Raw genomic sequence first — 21,680 nt, forward strand, 5'->3', positions numbered from 1 at the left:
TGCATTACTTTGATCTATTCTGATTTTTTGTTTGTCATTTTCAGTTTTTTATTTTATGCATGGTATTTTGTTGGGAACCTTTAGTTTGATTTTTGCAGAATATGTCACAAATACTCTGCAAAAATTACAGATTTACAGCAGAGACTCTAAGAATAATTATTTCTCACACATTTTACAAAATATATATTTCACTTGCAACTTTGCTAAACAGGAGTTGAATCATTAGTGTCATCAGTACGTTGGTTGATGCTTCACTCTATGAATTTTGTGAGAATAATCATCAGCCTCCAAAACTTTTGAGGTCAATAGAAAATTTTGAACATGTCAATCCCTCTCAAGACCATGGAAAGTAGTTGAATAACTTGGTGCTTTTAAACATGTCAATCCCTCCCGAGAGAGAGGTGCGCGCATGCTTTTAAAGAAATTACGCCCCTCTTGAAAATGCTCCCCGTTAGTATTCAACCAAATCTTCCCCTCCAATGGGTGTTAATGTGGCCACGTGGTTTTAACACATGCCACATTTTCTAGGCTTAAGTTGCACATGTTGCATATCGCTCGAGAAAAGATTTGAGTGATATTTTGTTTCAGGAAGTGGAAGTCCATTGAGGTTGCACAAAGAAAGAGTAAGAAGAATTTGTACATTACCATATATGCTTAAATACAAATGTTTGTAAGAAAATATATTGTCTTAAACATTATTCTCATATATTTTGGTGCATTACCATATGCTTAAACACAAATGTTTGTAAGAAAATATATTGTCTTAAACATGTAGATCATCAAACGTAGGTTTGATTTATTCCAACAAAATGCATACTCGCACAAACAGCCAAGCCAATGCTCCATGGGGTCATTACAAAGGAGACTTTTCTGCAATTTGATCATTTCTTCATAAAGCTCCATTTTCCTACAAAAGTAGAAGTTGAGTATATTTGCCATGTTGGAAAATTTGGAAAATTCTAAGACACAAGAAACAAAAACAACGTTTGCTCTGAAAACATTAGAAGGGAAAAAAATCGAATTCACTTATAAGATTACACGTGGACATAAATAAGGTGGAAAACCTTAGGTGAGTGTTTTGATCCTAATAATATTATCGGAAAGTCTACACTTGCTGGCAGGTTATCTACCTACGAAGCTCTTGTGCTTGTGGTTTGAAAGAATTATTTGCAAACTTTAAGGTTTGAAATTTATGGCCAAAACTTTAGTCCCTCTATGGATTGTCTATCATTGGCTGAACTTCTAAATCAAAGTTTTAGTACCTTACCTTACCTTATTCGGTCCTTATCCATGGCTTCCAACCTCTAAAAAAGCATTTTTGATCCGATGTAGTTCCCTTGTGACATCTCCCATGTTCATTCTTTCTTTTGGCGATTCTAATGAACAAGCAAGGCTTATTTGAAAAACTGAAAGTAGACATTTTTGCGCGTTAGAATTTATCTGGCTTAGGTTCTCAATATGGACACTTTCTTCTACTGCCTCAATATCATTGTGATCATTGTAGTTGTAGTCATCTTCTTCTGTTGCCACTGCTAATTCATTTACTTCTCTTTTGAGAAGATTTGAGTCCACAATTTGTACAAGCTTTTCTGGCAATGCCATGTTAACAAAGTTATGAAGGTTGAAACCATCTTTAAACATTTTGTCAGTGGGTCGCTTTCTTGTGAACATCTCCAACAAAAAAATCCCATAGCTATAGAGATCTCCTTGTGTTGATATCTCACCACCCATTCCATACTCTGCAATTCATATATTTCACACGCAAAGTTAACATGGTAATGATTTCAAATAGCGGTTTAATGCATAATTTAAAAGAGTTGGGATTTCATATTTAGAAGTTACATATTATATTTAGTCCTAGAAAATAATGTGAAAAATAGTCTGTATTTTACAATTAGAACTCGTGAAATTTTTTGGGATATTGGATAATAAAATAGGTCAGTATTAGAATCATATCAACTAATTATCATCGTCTTTCCTTCGTTTTCACTTATTTGTTTATGTTAAAGTATTAATTTAAACACTTAAATTCACAATTTCTTATCAAATTAAATTTTTGGAATAAGTAATAATTTAAATAATATCAAAGTAAAGTTTTAAGTTTGAACCTTGTACCCGTAATTTATCCCATATTTCAATTAAAAAAATTTACATATTGTCTGGTCCAACACAGCTATGCCATGCCTTTTTTTTTATATGCACGACCTATTAATCTTTATCAAAAGCCTAACTATCATAACTGACCAGTATTTTCGAGCAATATGTATACCGAAGACCAGTTTTATTTTTATAAAAGTTGTTCTCACCAGTTTTACATGTTCTCCTTCTTGTTAGTCGTCATATTAATTTGATATATCTAATGGACATGCTATCATAATAAGTATGGAGAGCCTTAAGGAAATAATATCGACAAGGCAAAAATGAATATGTAGAGCATAGTAAAAAGAAAACTAGTGATATTTTTCAGCTCAATCAAAATCATGATTTAGAGGATTTATGATCGAAGCAGTTATGTACCTGGAGCAGCGTAGCCAATTGTACCTTTTATTCCAACTGTGCTAGTTTGATTTTGAGAATCATCATTTGTTGTAGAGAGGATCCTTGCCAAACCAAAATCACCTACTTTAGCAATCATGTCATTGTCAAGAAGAATATTGCTTGGCTTCAAATCACAATGAACGATTGGTGTTTCACAATGATCATGAAGATAATGTAGCACAGAAGCTACATCAATTGCAATATTTAATCTTTGAAGGAGGTTCAAATATCTTGGTGGACTTTCATTGTCTCTATCATGATGCAGCCACTTGTCTAAGCTTCCATTTGCCATGAATTCGTAAACTAGTGCTTTGAATTCATTGCCGCTATAGTCCATGCTTGAGCAACAAGTTAAGATCCTCACGAGATTACGATGCCGTATATTTCTTAACGCATTGCATTCTGCCATGAAACTCTTGGAAGCTCCTTTCTGTTGAAGGTTCAATACTTTCACAGCAACCATCCTTTTTTCTTGATCAAGAATTCCTTTATATACGGAGCCAAAACTACCAGATCCAATTAAATTGTTAGGAGAAAATCCGTCGGTAGTTTGATAAAGCTCCTTATATGAAACATTTGAAAGAAAGTTGGTTTTGGAGAGTGTAGAAGATGATTCTTTTTTTGATTTTCTCCTCCTATAAAGGACAAGAAATGATGAAAATAGAATAAAACATAAAACCCCACTAACAACTATGGCAGTTAATTTGAATACATGGGATTTTCCTTGCTTCATAACTTCGACATCGCATGCTTGCAGTTGCAATTCTGGAACACCTCCACATAGCTTTTTATTTCCTGCCACTGATATCGCACTTGCATTTCGAAAAACACCTCCCGTTGGTACCTCGCCGATCAAATTATTAAATGAAAGATTCAAATACAATAGAATGGAAACTTTTTGTAGATCTTTAGGAATTAATCCTGAGAAATTGTTTCGTGAAAGATCTGCATAATGGAGGTCTTTCAAGGAAGCCATAGATGGAGGCAAGTTTCCTTCAAATGAATTACCCTGCAAGTAAAGGTTTTGCAAACTCAAGCAATCTCCAATGGTTGTAAGAATCTCACCAAACAAATTGTTTTCAGATACATCCAATTCCAAAATATTTTTCAAATTGCCTAGTTCCATGGGTAGGATGCCCGTTAATGAGTTGTATGATAAGTTGAGTCCTAGTAATTGGGAAGAAAGAATTGTTTTGGGTATGGTTCCACGAAGGTTATTTTCTGAAATATCTAAGTACTGAATACTTTTGAAGTTTCCAAAACTTGATGGAATGTTTCCTTCCAATTTGTTCTGATATAAGGAAAGTGCGACCAATTGAGTGAGGTTGCCTAGAGAGGATGGTATGTGTCCCGACAATCTGTTTCCATCCAAATACAATCCTTGCAGCCTTTGAAACTTCCCAAAATTAGTGGGAATGGGTCCTGTGAACAAGTTTTCATCCATGGAGAGAAGACTTAAGTTGATGAGATTCTCTAATACTGCAGGAATAATTCCAAATATTTGATTGCCATAAATATATAAAGCACTGAGTTGCTTCGACAAATTTCCTATAGAATCAGGTAAAGTGCCTCCAAAATTGTTAGCAGAAAAATCTAGGATTTCAAGTTTGGTGCAGTTTTCCAAAGATGTTAAAAAATCCAAGTCCTTGACTGAATTACTTCCAAGATTATTTCCACCAACACCTAAAAGAGAGAGAATTAGCAGGTTGCCTAGATCAGTTGGAACTTGTCCCACGAAATTGTTTTGGTTGAGATCAAGAAATTCAAGCTGGGAAGCATTGGATAGTGAAACTGGGATTGGACCAGAGAATTGATTAGTGTTGATGGACAAAAATTGGAGATTAGGGAGAGTGAGGCTTATGTTGGCTGGAAGAGTGCCATTAAGTCGGTTACCTCCGACTGCAATGGTCCTCAAAGATGATATATTGTAAAGGGAATAAGGGAACGTACCAAACATATCATTTTCCACAACTCCGAAGTAAACTAACCTTTGCAAATGACCTATTTCATCTGGAATATTTCCCACGAAATTATTAAGCGAAAAGCCAAGTGCTTGGAGTGAAGAAACATTTCCCAGAGAAGGTGGGATGCCTCCCGTCAAATGATTTCTGGAAACGTCAAGCCTCACAAGCCTCTTTAAAGAGCCGAGTTCAACAGGAATATTCCCAGTAAGATTATTCCCTTTGAAGTCTAGGACTCTGAGTTGAGGACAGTTGGTGAAGTTGCTTAGAATTTCTCCCGTTAACAAGTTACTGCGAAGGCTGAGAAGTTGTAGCCGGAATAGATGAGTGACTTCTTGTGGAATTTCGCCGTGTAAGAAGTTGTCTGAGAGGTTGACCAACCTAAGAAAGCTGAGGTTGCCAATGTAAGGTGATATGGATCCACTTAGGGTATAGCCACGCAGGTCCAAGGCCGTAACTCTTTGATGCTTTCGGCCGCATGTAATTCCGTGCCATTTGCAAAAGTGGATAGAATGATTCCAAGAGGTGAAGATGTTAAATGGGTCATTGGTTATCATTTCTTTGAATTTGAGCAGAGCCATACGATCAGTCTCGCTTGTTGGAGGGGCAGCAACCACAGTGATAGGTTGCTGGCGAAGTAGGGTTATAATAGAAAAGAGAAGAATGACATCAAGGTATAAGTTGCGGCTATGAAGCTTCATTGGTACGTAATGGAGAGAAGCAGAAAGTTGGTGAATTAATATTGGTGGAAGCTGGCAGAGTGAGATACAGGGACTTGAATTTATGGTGTGATCGAATTTACTATAGCCAATTTTCAAGACACGATCGATGTACGTTCTTGGATTCTTCTTTTAAAATAGCAATCATGTAGGACTTGAATGTTATTTGTCAAAGTCATCCACAAATTAATATGCAATCATATCTAATAGGACTTGAATGTTATTTGTCAAAGTCATCCACAAATATTCAATCATGTAGGACTTGAAAGTCATCCAACGATTCCTACCGAAGTCTTTTTGATAGCAACGTTATTCTATTATTATTATTATTATCACGTGTAATTAGGATTTGGCTAATAAGAGTTATCTCATGAGAAAACTAAGGAGTTGTTTAAGGAAAGCATGCATGTTTATCTTTATTTATCACTTGTCTTCTGTAAATTTGGAAGCAGATCAATAAAAGATCATCAGTCGTTAAATCAAATCAACCCATTTTTATATTTTATTTTTCAAATTTTCTGCTCTTTAATTTCATTGCTAGGGTTTTCAAGATATATATATAGAAACCAAAGGAAGATCTCGCCTCTCGCCCAGTCATCCTCCGTTCCACCCCTTGCCAATTTTAAATTTTTCAAGTCTTCAGAAAAATATAAAATTGGCAACAAAAAAAAAAAAAAAAAAAAAAAAAGAAAAATTTAGAAGACAAACCTTAGTTGGGTTTGGTATTGTATCACGTTTGACGCTAAATTCTTTCTCCCTACCGGGTCAATCACGACTAAAAGTTCAACGACGTATGAAGTGGGTTAAATCTTTTGATGAGGATCCCCTCAAACTGTGCACAATTTGGACGGTAAATTTAATTGAGAATCCCAAATTTTCTTCCCCAGGCAGTGTTTTCGAAGTCTTTAGGATATTGGCCGAGGGATGACAAAATTCAGAAAAAGCAAAAAATTCACTTTAGTACCTAAATTTGGATACCCTTTATCAATATATTACCCCTAATTAAGAGCATTAACAATGGTTTAGCCATTTTTTACTCTATATTGGATTATGCATCTCAAATACAAAATATATATATATTTTTTTTTTTTTGCATTTGTGAACAATTCACCTTTACATGTAGCGGGCACTATTCATACATCAATCTCATAAATATATTATTTCTCTCTCCACACAGTGACGGAGTTATGGTTTGATATGAGGAGGAGCAAAACTAAAATAATACAATATAATAGTAAAATATTTTTTTTGTTTTTTAATATATATAATTTTTTATTATATATATAAGAAAATGATTATAATTCAAAATAGAAATGAAGTATTCTAATCAAATTACTAGCATATTCTAATAATTATCAAAAATAAATAAATAAATAAAAACAGGTTTCAATAAAAGGAATAAACAATAACAAATAATGTATTTAAGTGACAAAATCTTCTTAAACTTGTTAGCCCTTAACAAAATTTCAAACTGTTAATAAAATCTTATCAAACAATGTTAATGTTGTCCTTAGAATTTCGTTTTTGGGGAAATTTGTGAATTATATTGTAGACGTCAAAATTTGTATATTTGTGAGAACCAATTCACTTGTCTGATCCATTTTGCACTTTTGGTTCTCGACTCCAAAGTCCAAAGCCATTTTGGTTGCATTTCTCCCTCACTAAACGCTAGGCTGCTAGTCCAACGCAAGTCCGCGGCGGCCAAGAACATCAGAAGGCTGGGTTGGCCCAAGAAGGCAAGAGTACCACCCTCAGAGAAGATACACCCGCAGAGAATAACCCCCCAGATCGACTAATATATATCTAGGGCTGATAGTTTCTTTATGCTACAAAATGTGCCTTGATTCAAAGGTGTAATATTGTCTTATAGCTACTGACATTATTCTCATTAGCATATATTTTGCATGTTACAATTTGCTTAGTACATGTTTTTAAGAATGTCTTAAACATGTTGATCACTTACAAATGTTCTAATTTAAGTACTTTGTTGGAATAAAGCCTATACTCAACATACTCAATGGGGGCATTATGAAAGAGACTCCTCTGCAATCTAATTTCTTCACAAAGCTCCATGTTCCTGCAAAAGCAGAAGTTAATTATATTTGATATGTTAGAATGTTTGGAAATTCCCATAATACAGTAGAAAGAAAACAACTTCTTCTCTAAAAGAATTAGGAAGTAAAACCCACCTGTTAACTAAAATAAGATGGAAATTTCGGTAGTTTAATGTTTTAGTCCTAATAAGAGGTACATGTGGACTTTAATGAGGTGAAAACCTTAATTTAATGTTTTGATCCTAGTAAGAGCCCTGGAAAATCTACTTGTGCTAGCAGATTGTATACCTAAGTAAGACTTATGCTTGAGGTCCAAAAGAATTATTTGAAAACTTAAAGGTTTGAACTTCAAAGCCCATATACAATACTTAGGATAGTCTTCAATCACTCTATGATTTATCTATCACTGGCCAAAACTTCTAAATTAAAATGTGTTGCAGTACCTGAGTTGGTCCATATCCAATACCTAGAAAAGCATTTTTGATTCGATGTAGTTCCCTAGTGACGTCCTGCATATTTGTTCTTTCCTTTGGTGATTCCAATGAACAAGCAAGACTGATTTTGAAAACTGAAAGTAAACACTTCTGCATATTGGCATTCATCCGGCTTAGGTTCTCAATGTGACTTTCCTCTTCCTCCTCAATATCATCGCGATGATCATACTTGTAACTAGCGTTTTCTATTGGCATTGACATTTCATTTACTTCTCTTGTGAGAAAGTTTGGATCTACAATCTGCATAAGTCTTTCTGACAATGCCATCTTAACAAAGTTATAGAGGTCGAAATCATCTTCAAACATTTTGTCAATAGGCCTCTTTCCCGTGAACAGTTCCAATGCGAAGATCTCAAAGCTATAGACATCTTCTTCTTTTGATGCATCACTACCCATTCCATACTCTGCAATCAATAGATTTCATAGGTAATGTGACGATGATTTCATATAGCAGCTTAATGCATACTTTAAAAGATCTAGGATTTAGTAACTAGAAACAAAATTTAGTTAATATTTGGAAAATAAAGTGATGCCTGCATTCCAAAATCAGAACTAATTTTTTTTGGAAATTGCATGATAAAGGGGATCAATTTTCATACTTGCTTGGTACATGTGGCATGGGAAGATAAAATTAATATTAATGATAAGGATCAACTAATTATGTTCTTCCCTTGGTTTTGGTTTATTTGCTGGACCAATTAAGTACTAGATAAAGGCTTTCCAACAAGCCTTGGCTGCATGTATTGGTTATCCATGACCTAATTCTTTATTAGATGACAATTCAATGAAGTATCTTTACACACACAAAACACAAGATGAAAGATAATATTCTTCTTCTTTACTGTTTTTGTCTCCTCTTAACCAACATTCATTCTCAGATGTACCTATTAAGTCTTCTTTGATCTTGAAAATTTCTTTTGGTTTGAATTTTCACTTTTCAGCTTTTGATCCTTATCTCAATGTATTCTTCTCTTACAAAGGAAATGTGCCATTATTTTCTCATATTTGAGACTTGTTAAATAGTGCTCAAGTTCTAAGCACAACCTATTAATCTCTATCAAAGCCTTAAAATCATATATGATATATGGGACCAATATTCCTCAGTTGTAGAAGAAACTAGTTCTGAAAAGCAGCCCTGCCATTTTTCCAGCAGTGTCTGTCGTTTTCCTTATTGTTAGTACAGGTTGAGTTCTAGTAATTGGGAAAAATACTGATATTGGGTATGGGTCCACCAAGGTTGTTTTGTGAAATGTCCAACTCATGCAAATTTTTGCAATTTTCAACACTTGATGGAATGCTTCCTTCCAATTTGTTATGTGATAAGAAAAGTTCAACCACTTGAGTGAGGTTGCCTATAGAGGCTGGTATTTGTCCTGACAATCTATTTCCATCCAAACCCAATCCCTGCAGCATTTGAAACTTCCCAAAATAAGAGGGAATTGTGCCATTGAACAGGTTTTGTGCCATGTTTAAGGTGGTTAAGTTTACGAGGTCTTCTAATTTTGATGGAATAATTCCGGATATTTGATTGCCATCAAGATATAGTTGACTAAGAAGCCTCGACAAATTTCCTATAGAGTTGGATAAACTTCCTCCAAATTTGTTATTTGAAAAATCAAGCATTTCCAGTTGGGTGCAGTTTTCCAAATATGCCAAGAATTCCAAATCCCTAGTTGAATAACTTCAAAGCTTATTTCTACCAACACCTAGCCACCAAAGATTTGGCAGGTTTCCCAGATCAGTAGGAACCTGTCCCACAAAATTGTTTTTGGAAAAAGCAAGCACTTGAAGCTTAGAAGCATTGGACAGTGAAAGTGGGATTGGACCAGAGAATTGATTGGTCGAGATGGACAAAATTTTGAGATTAGGGAGAGTGTGGCCTATGTTGGCTGGAAGAGTGCCACTAAGATAGTTAACTGCAGTTGATATGATGCTCATTGTTGATATATTGTAAAAGGCATAAGGGATCTTACCGGTCAGATTATTGCCCACCACTTCGAAGAAAGATAACCTCTGCAAGCGGCCTATTTCTTCTGGAATCTTTCCCACAAAATTGTTAAGCGCCAAGGATAGCTCTTGTGTTAGGTGTGACTTGCCACCCATCACACGTGGGCCCCACTAGTTCTCTACTCCTTTTGGGTTTAGGAGACTTTTGTCCAAGTTTGTTTTGAAGTCATTCTCCTATGTGTAATTGGACTCCTTGTTTGACTTATAGTAGAAGTCCTAGACCAACATGTAAAAGGAGAGTTAAGCTTCTATATAAGGAACAAAGCACAAGGTGAATTTGTGTGTGTGCCAAAAACGTGAAGCACCAAAGGGAGGAGAAAAAAGAGAGAATTTGAGAGAAGGAGGTACAAGGGCAGCAAGGGTGTTTTCTTCTTGGTGGTTTTTGGAGGAGCCAAAAACAAGTGATTAGAAGAAAAAAGGGTGCTGCAGAGTGAGAGAAGAAAATAGAGATCAGCCGCCATCCGTTCCAGCAAAAAAAGAGTTTGTACATCTGTCTTTTGCATTCTATTTTAGGAATAATCTCTCTTGTGTGATAGTGAGATTTGGGATCTGAGTGATTTTGTCTCTACTATTTTTGTACTCCATCTTTTGATAGTGGATTTTCTCCAGGTCGTCTCCGCCAGTGGATGTAGGCTTGTTAAGCCGAACCACTTAAATCTTTGTGTCGTGTGTGATTGCTTATCTTTGTTATTCCGCATTCTTCTTATTTTTCACATCTCACAGGTCTTGGAAAATAGGATTAATTTCCTAACACTCTTGGAGAGAAGAAATATTTCCCAAGGAAGGTGGGATGCGTCCTGTCAAATTGTTTCCTCCAATCTGAAGCATCTCAAGCTTCTTCAAAAAGCCAAGCTCATTAGGAATGTTCCCAGTAAGTTTATTCCTCGTGAAGTCCATCACTCTGAGGTCAGAACAGTTGGTGAAGTTGCTCGGGATCTCCCCTGTCAACGAGTTATTGCTAAGAAGGAGATTCTGCAGTCTGAACAAATGAGTAACTTGTTGTGGAATTTTGCCGTATATGAAGTTGTCTTGGAGATCAAACAACCTAAGAAAGCTGAGGTTGCCAATGAAAGGTGATATGGGTCCACGCAAAACATAGCCTTGTAGGTCCAAGGCTGTAACCCTTTGATGCTGACGGCTACATGAAATCCCCTGCCATCTGCAGAAGTTGATAGAATCATTCCAGGAGCTCAAGATGTTATGCGGGTCGTCTGCTATTAATTCTCTGAATCTGAACAAAGCCAGACGATCTGTCTCATTTATTAGAGCGGCAGCAATAGTACATTATGAGAAGCAGAGAAAGTTGAAGGAGGTGAAATATTGGAACAAGGTAGAGAAAGATGTAGAACATTATGAGAATTCTTGTCAACTTCATCCATCTAATATATATCCAGCTACCATTACCAAGAGCCACTATTGGAGACCAGTATGGCATGAAACGACATAATAGTATGGAAATCATTGGCTGAGAAGTGAAATAAGTGTTTCTATTCAATTCTAATAAGCTTGTTGCGGCTGCATATCTTGTTAAGGTACATTTGACTTGAAGGAGGTGAGTAGGAGACAAAATGGTCGTTGAGAGGATGCCTTTCAAAGCAATTGTCGTATCTTTGAGTTTCAACTTGAGTTAGCATTAATTAACAAAATAAACAAAATAAGGAATTGTTGACTTTTGCTTTCAATATAAATCTGTTCAACCATTCTGTCTGGGCCATGATTATATATCTTTTTTTCTTTGTAGAAATGGGCAACACATCTTTATAATAAGGTTAATTTGGACAGGTTTTTAATATATTACGGTGTTTAAATCATTCACATGTTTGGTTTGGTTTGGTTTGCTTATCCTCGTCTACTTGATGACGTGTTGGCTGCCTACACAGTAAATCATGCCTCATGCCTGTTAGAATATATTTAGAATATTTTCTGATTTTATATTATTGATTTATATTTTTTTTAAGTATAAGTCAATTAAAATTAAGCATACACAATTCGCATTAGAGACACATTACACACGTGATTTGCCTCACTAACATCCATTGCATCACAAAATGACTCTGCTGGTCTCATGGACGATGTATTTCCTTGCAATCATAATTAATATTCAATGGAACATTTTTTTCTGTAAATTTTAAAACTAGACTTGATGAAATATATATAGAATAAAGATTCGTAATACATGTAGATCAAAAGTCGGTTTGATTTATTCCAACAAAACACATACGCGCACAAACAGCCAAGCCAATGCTAGCTCAACACACTACAAGCATTCGGGTCATTAGCGTCCAAATTTTTAAAAAGCAACTAAAAAAAAAACATGGGCATTACAAAAGAGACTTTTCTGCAACCATACTTCTTCACAAAGCTCCGTTTCCTACAAAACATCTTTTGCTCAAAAAACATAAGGAAACAAAAATCAAATCACTTATAAAGTTACCAGTGGACTTAAAGAATTAAGATATCTTATAATTGATTGTCCAAATTGCATTGAATTTGGGTAGCCACCATGAGGACATATGTGGGGCGTATGTGCCTTGGGCAACTTAGGGTTTGGGCTCTCTCGGCCGAGAATAATTGGGCCCTACACTTCTCCTTGCTATGAGGTTACACGAATTGTATGCAATTTGGGCAATTAATTATAATGGATCACAAATCAAACGTAAACATGGTGAAAACTCTTAAATGAATGTTTTGATCCTAATAATATCGCTGGAAAGTCTACTTGTCTATCATTCGATAAACTTATAAATCAAAATTTGTAGTGCCTTACCTTACTTGGTCCTTATTCATGGATCCTGACTTGTAGAAAATCATTTTTGATCTGATGTAGTTCCCTGGTGACATCTTCCATCTTCATTCTTTCATTTGGCGCTGCTAATGAACAAGCAAGGTTGATCTTGAAAATTGAAAGTAGGCACTTTTGCACATTAGAATTCATATGGCTTAGGTTCTCAATAAGGACTCTTTCTTCTACTACCTCAATATCATTGTGATCATCGTTGTTATAGTCATCTACTTCTGTTGCCACTTCTAAATCTTCCACTTCTCTTGTGAGAAGATTTGGGTCTACAACTTGAACAAGTTTTTCTGTCGATGCTATTTTAACAAAGTTATGAAGGTTGAAACCATCTTTAAACATTTTGTCAGTGGGTCTCTTTCTTGTGAACATCTCCAACAAAAAAATTTCATAGCTATAGACATCTCCTTGTGCTGATGCCTCACCACCCATTACATACTCTGTAATTCATGTATTTCACACACAAAGTTAACATGGTAATGATTTCAAATAGCAATTTAATACATAATTTAAAAGAGTTGGGATTTTATATTTAGAAGCAACATATTTTATTTAGTCTTAGAAAATAATGTGAAAAATAGTCTGTATTCTACAATTAGAATTCGTGAAATGTTTTGGAATTTTGGATAGTAAAATAGGTCAGTATTATAATCATATCAACTAATCATTATCGTTCCTTCGTTTTAACTTATTTGTTGGACAAACTAAAGAGTATGTTAAAATATTAATTTAAACACTTAAAATTCACAATTTCTTATCGACTCAATTTTTTGGGATAAATGGTAATTTAAAATAAGTTTTAAGTCTAAACCTTGTACCCGTAATTTATCCCATACTTCAATTAAAATAATCCGCATATTGTCTGGTCCAACACAGCTATGCATGTCTTTTCTTATATATGCACGCCTTATTAGTCTCTATCAAAGCCTAAATACTATATGTGAACAATATTTTCAAGCAATGTATACAAAAGACCGGTTTAATTTTGAAAAAAGTTGTTCTCACCATTTTTATAGCAGGGTTTACATGTTCCCCTTCTTGTTAATTAGCCAACATATAAATTTGATATATATATATATATATCTAATGGACATGTTATCAGAATAAGATAGAGAGCATAGTAAAAAGACGGTTAGTAATACTTTTTGTAAGTTCTTGTTGGCTTAATTCGGTAAGCAAAATGGTGACCAAAAAGTGCCAAGATTCATCATCCATTCAATTACCGTTCGGACGAGAAGAAGTGCCGTTCGGACGCTCAAAGAATTATATTTTCCCCGAGAGCCTCGTCTACAATCTCGTTTGCAATCCCATTCGGACGAGCTCGATAAACAAGAATTCCCGAGAGCCTCGTCTGAACCCTGTCCGGACGACTTTTACTAAAAAGGTCATATCTTGAGTTTCAGGCCTCTGATTGGAGCAATCTTTACGGCGTTGGAAAGCTAACTCCAGGATCTACAAAGTCATGTTTCACGAGGTTTAGCTAATTCCAATGTTTACTAGGTCAAAACGGGCCATAAAGAGAAGACTACGAAGATGGGGCAAAATGACTCGTGTGCAATCTCGTCCGGACGAGATTGCAGACGGCCATGTGTTAAAACCACGTTCTGGCTGTGTTTTGTTGTCCCGTCCGGACGGCACATGTTCCCGTCCGGAAGCCGCGTACCTGTAACAGTTTTAAATGAATATAAACTCTTTCCTAGGTCTAGGGATGATGGGACTATTATAAATACACCTTTATAGGAAGAGAGAGGAACGAATTTCTGATCTAGAATTCGCCGTCGTGTACTAAGAGAGTCTGTGATATAGAGAGTCTGTTCTCTCTCTTAGAGTGATCGTTTGTGTTTATTTGTTGATTGTTGAAGTGAAGTCAATCGGAGTTCCGGTGAAGGGAGATCACGTAGAAGGATTGTGCCAGTTGTCTCTGGAAAGGGCTACTGCGGTAGAAGGCAAGTGGGTCGCTTGTCTTATACAAGATCGTGTCAATTGCAAAGGTTTTGTAAGTGTGAACTTTTTGTAATCCTTTATTCTTTTACTGAGTTAGTTGATTTCCTGGGTTTGGCTGCCCCGGAGAGGTTTTACTTTTAGAGAGTTCTCTAATTGGTTTTCTCTTCATAACCAAAATATATGTGTTCTTTATTGTTCATTGCATATCTGTTTTTGTTTAATTATTATTTGTTAGGTTAGATCTATTTCCGCATAATATTGTGTGAAACACCTATACATTCAGAATAGGTGTCGTTTGGAGTCGTATATAGAATTTTCACTTTGCAACTTGAACAAAATCATGATTTAAAGGATTTAAGATCGAAGTAGTGATGTACCTGGAGCAACGCAGCCAATAGTACCCTTTATTCCGACTGTGCTAGTTTGATATTGAGAATCATCATTTGTTGCAAAGAGGATCCTTGCCAAACCAAAATCACTTACTTTAGCAATCATGTCATCGTCAACAAAAACATTGCTTGGCTTCAAATCACAATGAATGATTGGTGTTTCGCAATGATAATGTAGATAATATAGTGAAGAAGCTACATCAATCGCAATATTTAGTCCTTGAAGGAGGTTCAAATATCTTTATGGACTTTCATTCTCTCTATCATGGTGCAGCTACTTGTCTAAGTTTCCATTTGCCATGAATTCGTAAACTAGTGCTTTGAATTCATTGCCGTTATAGTCCACGCTTGAGCAACAAGTTAAGATCTTCACAAGATTCCGATGCCGTATATTTCTTAACACATTGCATTCAGCCATGAAACTCTTGGAAGCTCCTTTCTGTTGAAGGTTCAACACTTTCACAGCAACTATCCTTTTTTCCTGATCAAGAATTCCTTTATATATAGAGCCAAAGCTACCAGATCCAATTAAATTGCTAGGAGAAAATCCGTCAGTAGTTTGATAGAGTTCCTTGTATGAAACATTTGAAAGAAAGTTGGTTTTGGGGAGTGTAGAAGATGATTCTTTTTCTGATTTTCTCCTCCTATAAAGGATAACAAATGATGAAAATAGAATAAAACATAAAACCCCACTAACAATTATGGCAGTTAATTTGAATATATGGGATTTTCCTTGCTTAATAACTTTGACATCGCATACTTGTAGTTTTAGTTCTGTGATACCTCCACAAAGCTTTTTATTTCCTATCACTGATATTGCACTTGCATTTCGGAAGACTCTCTCGGTTTGTACTTCGCCCACCAAATTGTTGAATGAAAGATTCAAATACAGTAGAACATAAACTTTCTGTAGATCTTTAGGAATTATTCCCGAAAAATTGTTTCGTGAAAGATCTGCGTAATGAAGGTCTTTCAAGGAAGACAGTGATGGAGGTAAGTTTCCTTCTAATGAATTACCCTGCAAGTAAAGGTTCTGCAAACTCGAGCAATCTCCAATGGTTGTAGGAATCTCACCAAACAAATTGTTTTCGGAGACATTCAAATCCACAATATTTTTCAAATTGCTTACGTACGTTGGTAGGATGCCTGTTAATGAGTTGTGTGATAAGTTGAGTCCTAGTAATTGGGAAGAAAAACTCATTTTGGGTATGGCTCCACTAAGGTTATTTTCTGAAATATCTAAGTACTGTAAACTTTTGAAGTTTCCAAAATTTGATGGAATGCTTCCGTCCAATTTGTTCTGTGATAGGAAAAGTTCGACCAATTGAGAGAGGTTCCCTAGCGAGGATGGTATGGGTCCCGACAATCTGTTTCCATACAAATACAATCCTTGCAGATTGTGTAACTTTTCAAAATAAGTGGGAATGGGTCCTGTGAACAAGTTTTCATACATGACGAGAAAACTTAAGTTGATGAGATTCTCTAATGCTACAGGAATAATTCCAGATATTTGATTGCCATAAATATATAAAGCACTGAGTTGCTTCGACAAATTTCCTATAGAATCAGGTAAACTGCCTCCGAAATTGTTATAAAAAAACCCTAGCCTTTCAAGTTTGGTGCAGTTTTCTAAAAATGTTAAGAAATCCAAGTCCTTGGCTGAATTACTTCCAAGATTATTTCCACCAACACCTAAAACAGAGAGATTTAGCAGGTTGCCTAGGTCAGTTGGAACTTGTCCAACGAAATTGTTTCAGGTGAGATCAAGATATTCAAGCCGAGAGGCATTGGATAGTGAAACTGGGATTGGACCAGGGAATTGATTAGTATTTATGGACAAATATTGGAGATTAGGGAGAGTGAGGCTTATGTTGGCTGGAAGAGTGCCATTAAGTCGGTTAAGTGCAACTGAAATGGTCCTCAAAGATGATATATTGTAAAGGGAATAAGGGAACGTACCAAACATATCATTTTCCGCAACTCCCAAGTAAACTAACCTTTGCAAATGGCCTATTTCATCTGGAATATTTCCCACGAAATAATTAAGCGAAAAGTGAAGTACTTGGAGTGAAGAAACATTTCCCAGAGAAGGTGGGATGCCTCCCGTCAAATGATTTGAGGCAACGTCAAGCCACACAAGCCTCTTTAAAGAGCCGAGTTCAACAGGAATATTCCCAGTAAGATTATTCCTTTGGAAGTCCAAGAATCTGAGTTCAGGACAGTTGGTGAAGTTGCTTGGAATTTCCCCCGTTAACAAGTCAATGCTAAGACAGTTGGTGAAGTTGCTTGGAATTTCCCCCGTTAACAAGTTAATGCTAAGATTGAGATGTTGCAGGCGGAACAAATGAGTGACTTGTTGTGGAATTTCGCCGTGTAAGTTGTCGGAGAGGTTGAGCACCCGAAGAAAGCTGAGGTTGCCAACGTAAGGTGATATGGATCGAACTAAAGTAAAGCCAGATAGGTCCAAGGCCGTAACTCTTTGATGCCTGGGGCCGCATGTAACTCAATGCCAGTTGCAGAAAGGGATGTAATCATTCCAAGAGGTGAAGATGTTAAATGGGTCGTTGGGTATCATTTCTTTGAATTTGAGCAAACCCAAACGATCTGTCTCGTTTGTTGGAGCGGCAGCTGCAAGAGTGGTAGGTAGGAAGCAAAGTAGGCTTACACTTACAGAAAAGAGAAGAATGACACCAAGGTATGTAGTGCATAGTGCACGAAAGTTGCGGTTATGAATTAGCTTCATTGGAATGGAGAGAAGGGAAGCAGAGTATTTGTGAAATATTGTGCGAGGCAGAGCAAGATACAGAGTATTATATATGTAGGGGTAAATTGTTTCAAAACACAAGTTCTAGAGTCCTTGACACACACCGGCGGAGCCCCCCTGCACCTGGCCTGCTAAATTAACGTTGACAAAGTCTTTGGCCGGCCGGCCGAATCTTTGTCCAAGAAGAAGTGGACGTCTGGCCCAGCTTTTTTTTTTTTTTTTTTTTTTCAAATGTCTTGATGTTGTTTTCAAATGTCCATTGCTCTATCATTGAGTTGCAACTTGCAATGTTCCCAATCCTTAGAATTAAAATGACAATGATATCCTGCATAAGATAGACAAAAAAGGACAAAATTTAGAAGAAAAAAAAATGTGTTACTTTGATCTATTCTGATTTTTTTTTTTTTTTTGTCATTTTCTGTTTTTTATTTTATGCATGGTATTTTGTTGGGAACCATTAGTTTTATTTCTGCAGAATATGTCAACAAATACTCTGCAAAAATTACGGATTTACAGCAGAAACTCAAAGAACAATTATTTCTCACACATTTTACAAAATATATATTTCACTTGCAACTTTCTAAGCAGGAGTTAAATCATCATTGTCATCAGTTGGTTGATGCTTCACTCAATGAATTTTGTGAGAATAATCATCAGCCTCCAAAACTTTTGAGGCCAATAGAAAATTTTGAACATGTCAATCCCTCTCAAGACCATGGAAAATAGTTAAACATGTAGATCATCAAAAGTGGGTTTGATTTATTCCAACAAAATAAATACTCGCACAAACAGTCAAGCCAATGCTCAACGGGGCATTTACAAAGAAGACTTTTATGCAATCTGATCATTTCTTTGCAAAGCTAGCTCCATTTTCCTACAAAAATAGAAGTTGAGTATACTTTCCATGTTGGAAAATTCTAAGATACAAGAAACAAAAACAACGTTTGCTCTGAAAACATTAGAAGGCAAAAAAAAAATCGAATTCACTTATAAGATTACCAGTGGACATAAATAAGGTGGAAACCCTTAGGTGAGTGTTTTGATCCTAATAAGATTATCGGAAAGTCTACTTGTGCTGGCAGGTCATCTACCTATGATGCTCTTGTGCTTGTGGTCTGAAAGAATTATTTGGAAATTACTTTAAGGTTTGAAATTGTTAAACTAATGATTAAATGATTAAATTTGCATCTTCCTATCAGTTTAAGCTTTTGGGATAATTGGTAATTTAGCATGGAATCAGAGCCAAAGGTCATGGGATCGAACCTTGACTCTGTCAATTCACCCCTATTTAAATTAAATATTCCACGTGTTGGGTCTTACCTATTAAAAAGGAGTTTGAGCCCACACGTGAGATGGAGTGTTAAACTAATTGGTAATTTAACAGAAATTTATGGCCAAAACTTTAGGTCCAAGCCCGTAACTCTTTGATGCTTGTGGCCGCATGTAATTCTGTGCCAGTTGCAGAAGTGGATGGAATCATTCCCAGAGGTGAAGATGTTTAATGGGTCATTGGGTATCATTTCTTTGAATTTGAGCAAGCAAACCCAAACGATCTGTCTCGTTTGTTGGAGCGGCAGCGGCAGGTTGGAAGCATAGTAGCTAGGCTTATAGAAAAGAGAAGAATGACACCAAGGTATTTAGTGCATAGTGCAGGTAATAAGTTGCGGGTATGAAGCTTCATTGGAATGGAGAGAAGGGAAGCATATCAGTATTTGTGAGATATTGTGCGAGGTAGAGCAAGATACGTACAGGGTATTATTTATGTGTGCTCTTCGTAGGACTCGCTTAACTTAAGGGGTAGGGGTGTATGAAGATAGAATTTTGGGGCAATTACCTTTTTTCCATCAACTATAACGCATTGTCACTTTGTCCTAATGAACTGACAACCCTACTGCTCGACCCTATCAAACTATTATTTTGTGCCAAAATCCTCCTTCCATCAATTAAAGGCGTTAAACTCAGCGGTCGACCACTTTTGCCCATAATAGGGTTGTCAGTTCATGAGGGCAAAGTGACAATGCGTTGTAGTTCACGGGGGCAAAGTGACAATGCGTTGTAATTGATGGGAGAAAAGGTGGGATAAAAATTTTCAAAATGGCACGTGATGGGTTGACTGTCTGAGTTTGACTTATAGAATGAAGGTTTTTGGCACAAAATGGTAGTTTGATGGGGTCAGACAATAGGATTGTCTATTCATGGAAACAAAGTGACAATGCATTGTAGTTGTTGAGGAAAAAAAAAAAAAAAAAAAAAAAAGGTAATTACCGCATTTTTTAAAAGCACGAGTTCTTGAGTCCTTGACACGCTTGTGAAAAGTGTTTTTGGCAGTGTTGTGACAAATGCAAATTCCAAGATCACCAAAGAAGTAGAAAAGTGCAGAATAGAAAAATAAACACAACCACACAAGACGCCAAGATTTAAGTGGTTCGGCTTAACAAGCCTACATCTACTGGCGGAGACGATCCAGGAGAAATTCACTAACAAAAGAGTGGAGTACAAAGAGTAGTACAAATAAAACCACTCAAACCCAAAAGCCCCAATACACCCCAATCCCACTCAAAAGAGAATTAGATACAAAAGAGAAAAATATTCTCTAAAATTCTCTAAGCTTTAAGCACTCCAAAAGTGAGATCAAAATGAAGGAAAAAAATGGTGTATCCCTTCTTCTCTTTGCAACACAAGTCCCTCTCTCTTGGCAACTCTTTCTTTTCTTCTTTCTCTCTTTTTCTTGCTTAAGTTGCTGCTGCCCTCTCCTCCTTCTTGATGACCGAATGGCTTCAAATAAAACAAAGCCAGCCTTTTCTCAAAGCTTCTAGAAGAAGCTCAATAGATGGAGAGAAAGAGAGACGTGTGGGAGAGAAAAAAAACAAGACAAAGAGTATGGGATGCCATACTGCTGTGGGGCCCACGGTAAGACTTGTGAAAACAAGTCACAAAATCTGACAAATCTCCACCTTGACTTGAATTTCATCAAGTCTTCAACTCAAATCTCCTCAAGACGTCTCCTCCAACACCCCTAAGGGTAATTACAAACGACAAACACCAATCAAGCCCAAGCAATGCTTGAACTTGAGGATCGGAAGTGGCTTAGTCAACATGTCTGCTGGATTTTCCGCCGAAGCAATTTTCTTCACTATGATATCACCTTGTGTCACGACCTCCCGAAGAAAATGATATCTGACATCAATGTGTTTGGTCCTCTCATAATACATTTGATTTTTGGTCAAATGTATTGCGCTCTGGCTATCACAAAATACAACAGTCTCATCCTGTTGCAAACCCAGATCACTAACCAAACCTCTGAGCCAAATAGCTTCTTTCACTGCCTCTGCTGCTGCCATATACTCTGCCTCCGTAGTGGATAAAGCAACCGTCGACTGTAAAGTCGCTTTCCAACTAATGGCACACCCCGAGAGAGTGAAAACAAAACCTGTCAGAGATCTTCTTTTATCCAAATCACCAGCATAATCTGAATCAACATAACCAGTAACACTGGAACTGATACCACTGCCTCTATCATAGACTAAACCAACATTTCTAGTGCCCCGTAAATAACGGAGTATCCATTTCACTGCCTGCCAGTGAACCTTGCCCGGATTCGCCATGTAGCGACTAACAACACTGACTGCCTGTGAAATATCTGGACGAGTGCACACCATAGCATACATGATGCTTCCAACTGCACTGGAGTAAGGAACATGTGACATGAACTACTCCTCCTCCTCACTCTGTGGTACTGACACTGCTGAAAGTCTGAAATGAGCTGCAAGTGGAGTACTCACTGATTTAGAATTATGCATACCAAAGCGTTCAAGTACTTTCTCAATGTACTTTTTCTGTGACAAGTACAACTTTCCCGCTTTTCTATCCCTGTGAATCTCCATACCAATGATTTTCTTCGCAGCACCTAAATCCTTCATTTCAAACTCATCACTCAACATAGATTTCAATCTCTTAATCTCCAACATGCTTTCAGCAGCAATAAGCATGTCATCCACATAGAGTAACAAATAAGC

General features: G+C 36.5%; 1 protein-coding gene and 2 pseudogenes across 1 annotated transcript; all 3 read right to left on the bottom strand.

The window, feature by feature from the left end:
- Positions 1–1,269: 1,269 nt before the first annotated feature.
- Positions 1,270–5,200, bottom strand: LOC132188129 (putative receptor-like protein kinase At3g47110). The gene is made up of 2 exons (XM_088517406.1): positions 2,518–5,200; positions 1,270–1,739 (listed from the first exon to the last, which is right to left on the bottom strand). The coding sequence occupies exons 1-2, from the start codon at positions 5,198–5,200 to the stop codon at positions 1,285–1,287; spliced, it is 3,138 nt and encodes a 1,045-aa protein (XP_088373532.1). The 3' UTR covers positions 1,270–1,284.
- Positions 5,201–7,277: 2,077 nt separating this feature from the next.
- On the bottom strand, positions 7,278–11,051 carry LOC132188130 (uncharacterized; annotated as a pseudogene).
- Positions 11,052–12,552: 1,501 nt separating this feature from the next.
- LOC148585167 (LRR receptor-like serine/threonine-protein kinase EFR) lies at positions 12,553–17,643 on the bottom strand (annotated as a pseudogene).
- Between the last annotated feature and the right edge of the window lie 4,037 nt (positions 17,644–21,680).

Source organism: Corylus avellana, chromosome 6 (assembly GCF_965113065.1).
Source record: "Corylus avellana chromosome 6, dhCorAvel1.hap1.2, whole genome shotgun sequence".
Classification (NCBI taxonomy): domain Eukaryota; kingdom Viridiplantae; phylum Streptophyta; class Magnoliopsida; order Fagales; family Betulaceae; genus Corylus; species Corylus avellana.

Coding starts and splice junctions, on each gene's coding strand:
- LOC132188129 (XM_088517406.1), bottom strand. CDS start 5,200: ATGAAGCTTCATAGCCGCAACTTATACCTTGATGTCATTCTTCTCTTT. Junction 1,740..2,517: donor AATTGGCTACGCTGCTCCAG/GTACATAACTGC, acceptor TATGAATTGCAG/AGTATGGAATGGGTGGTGAG.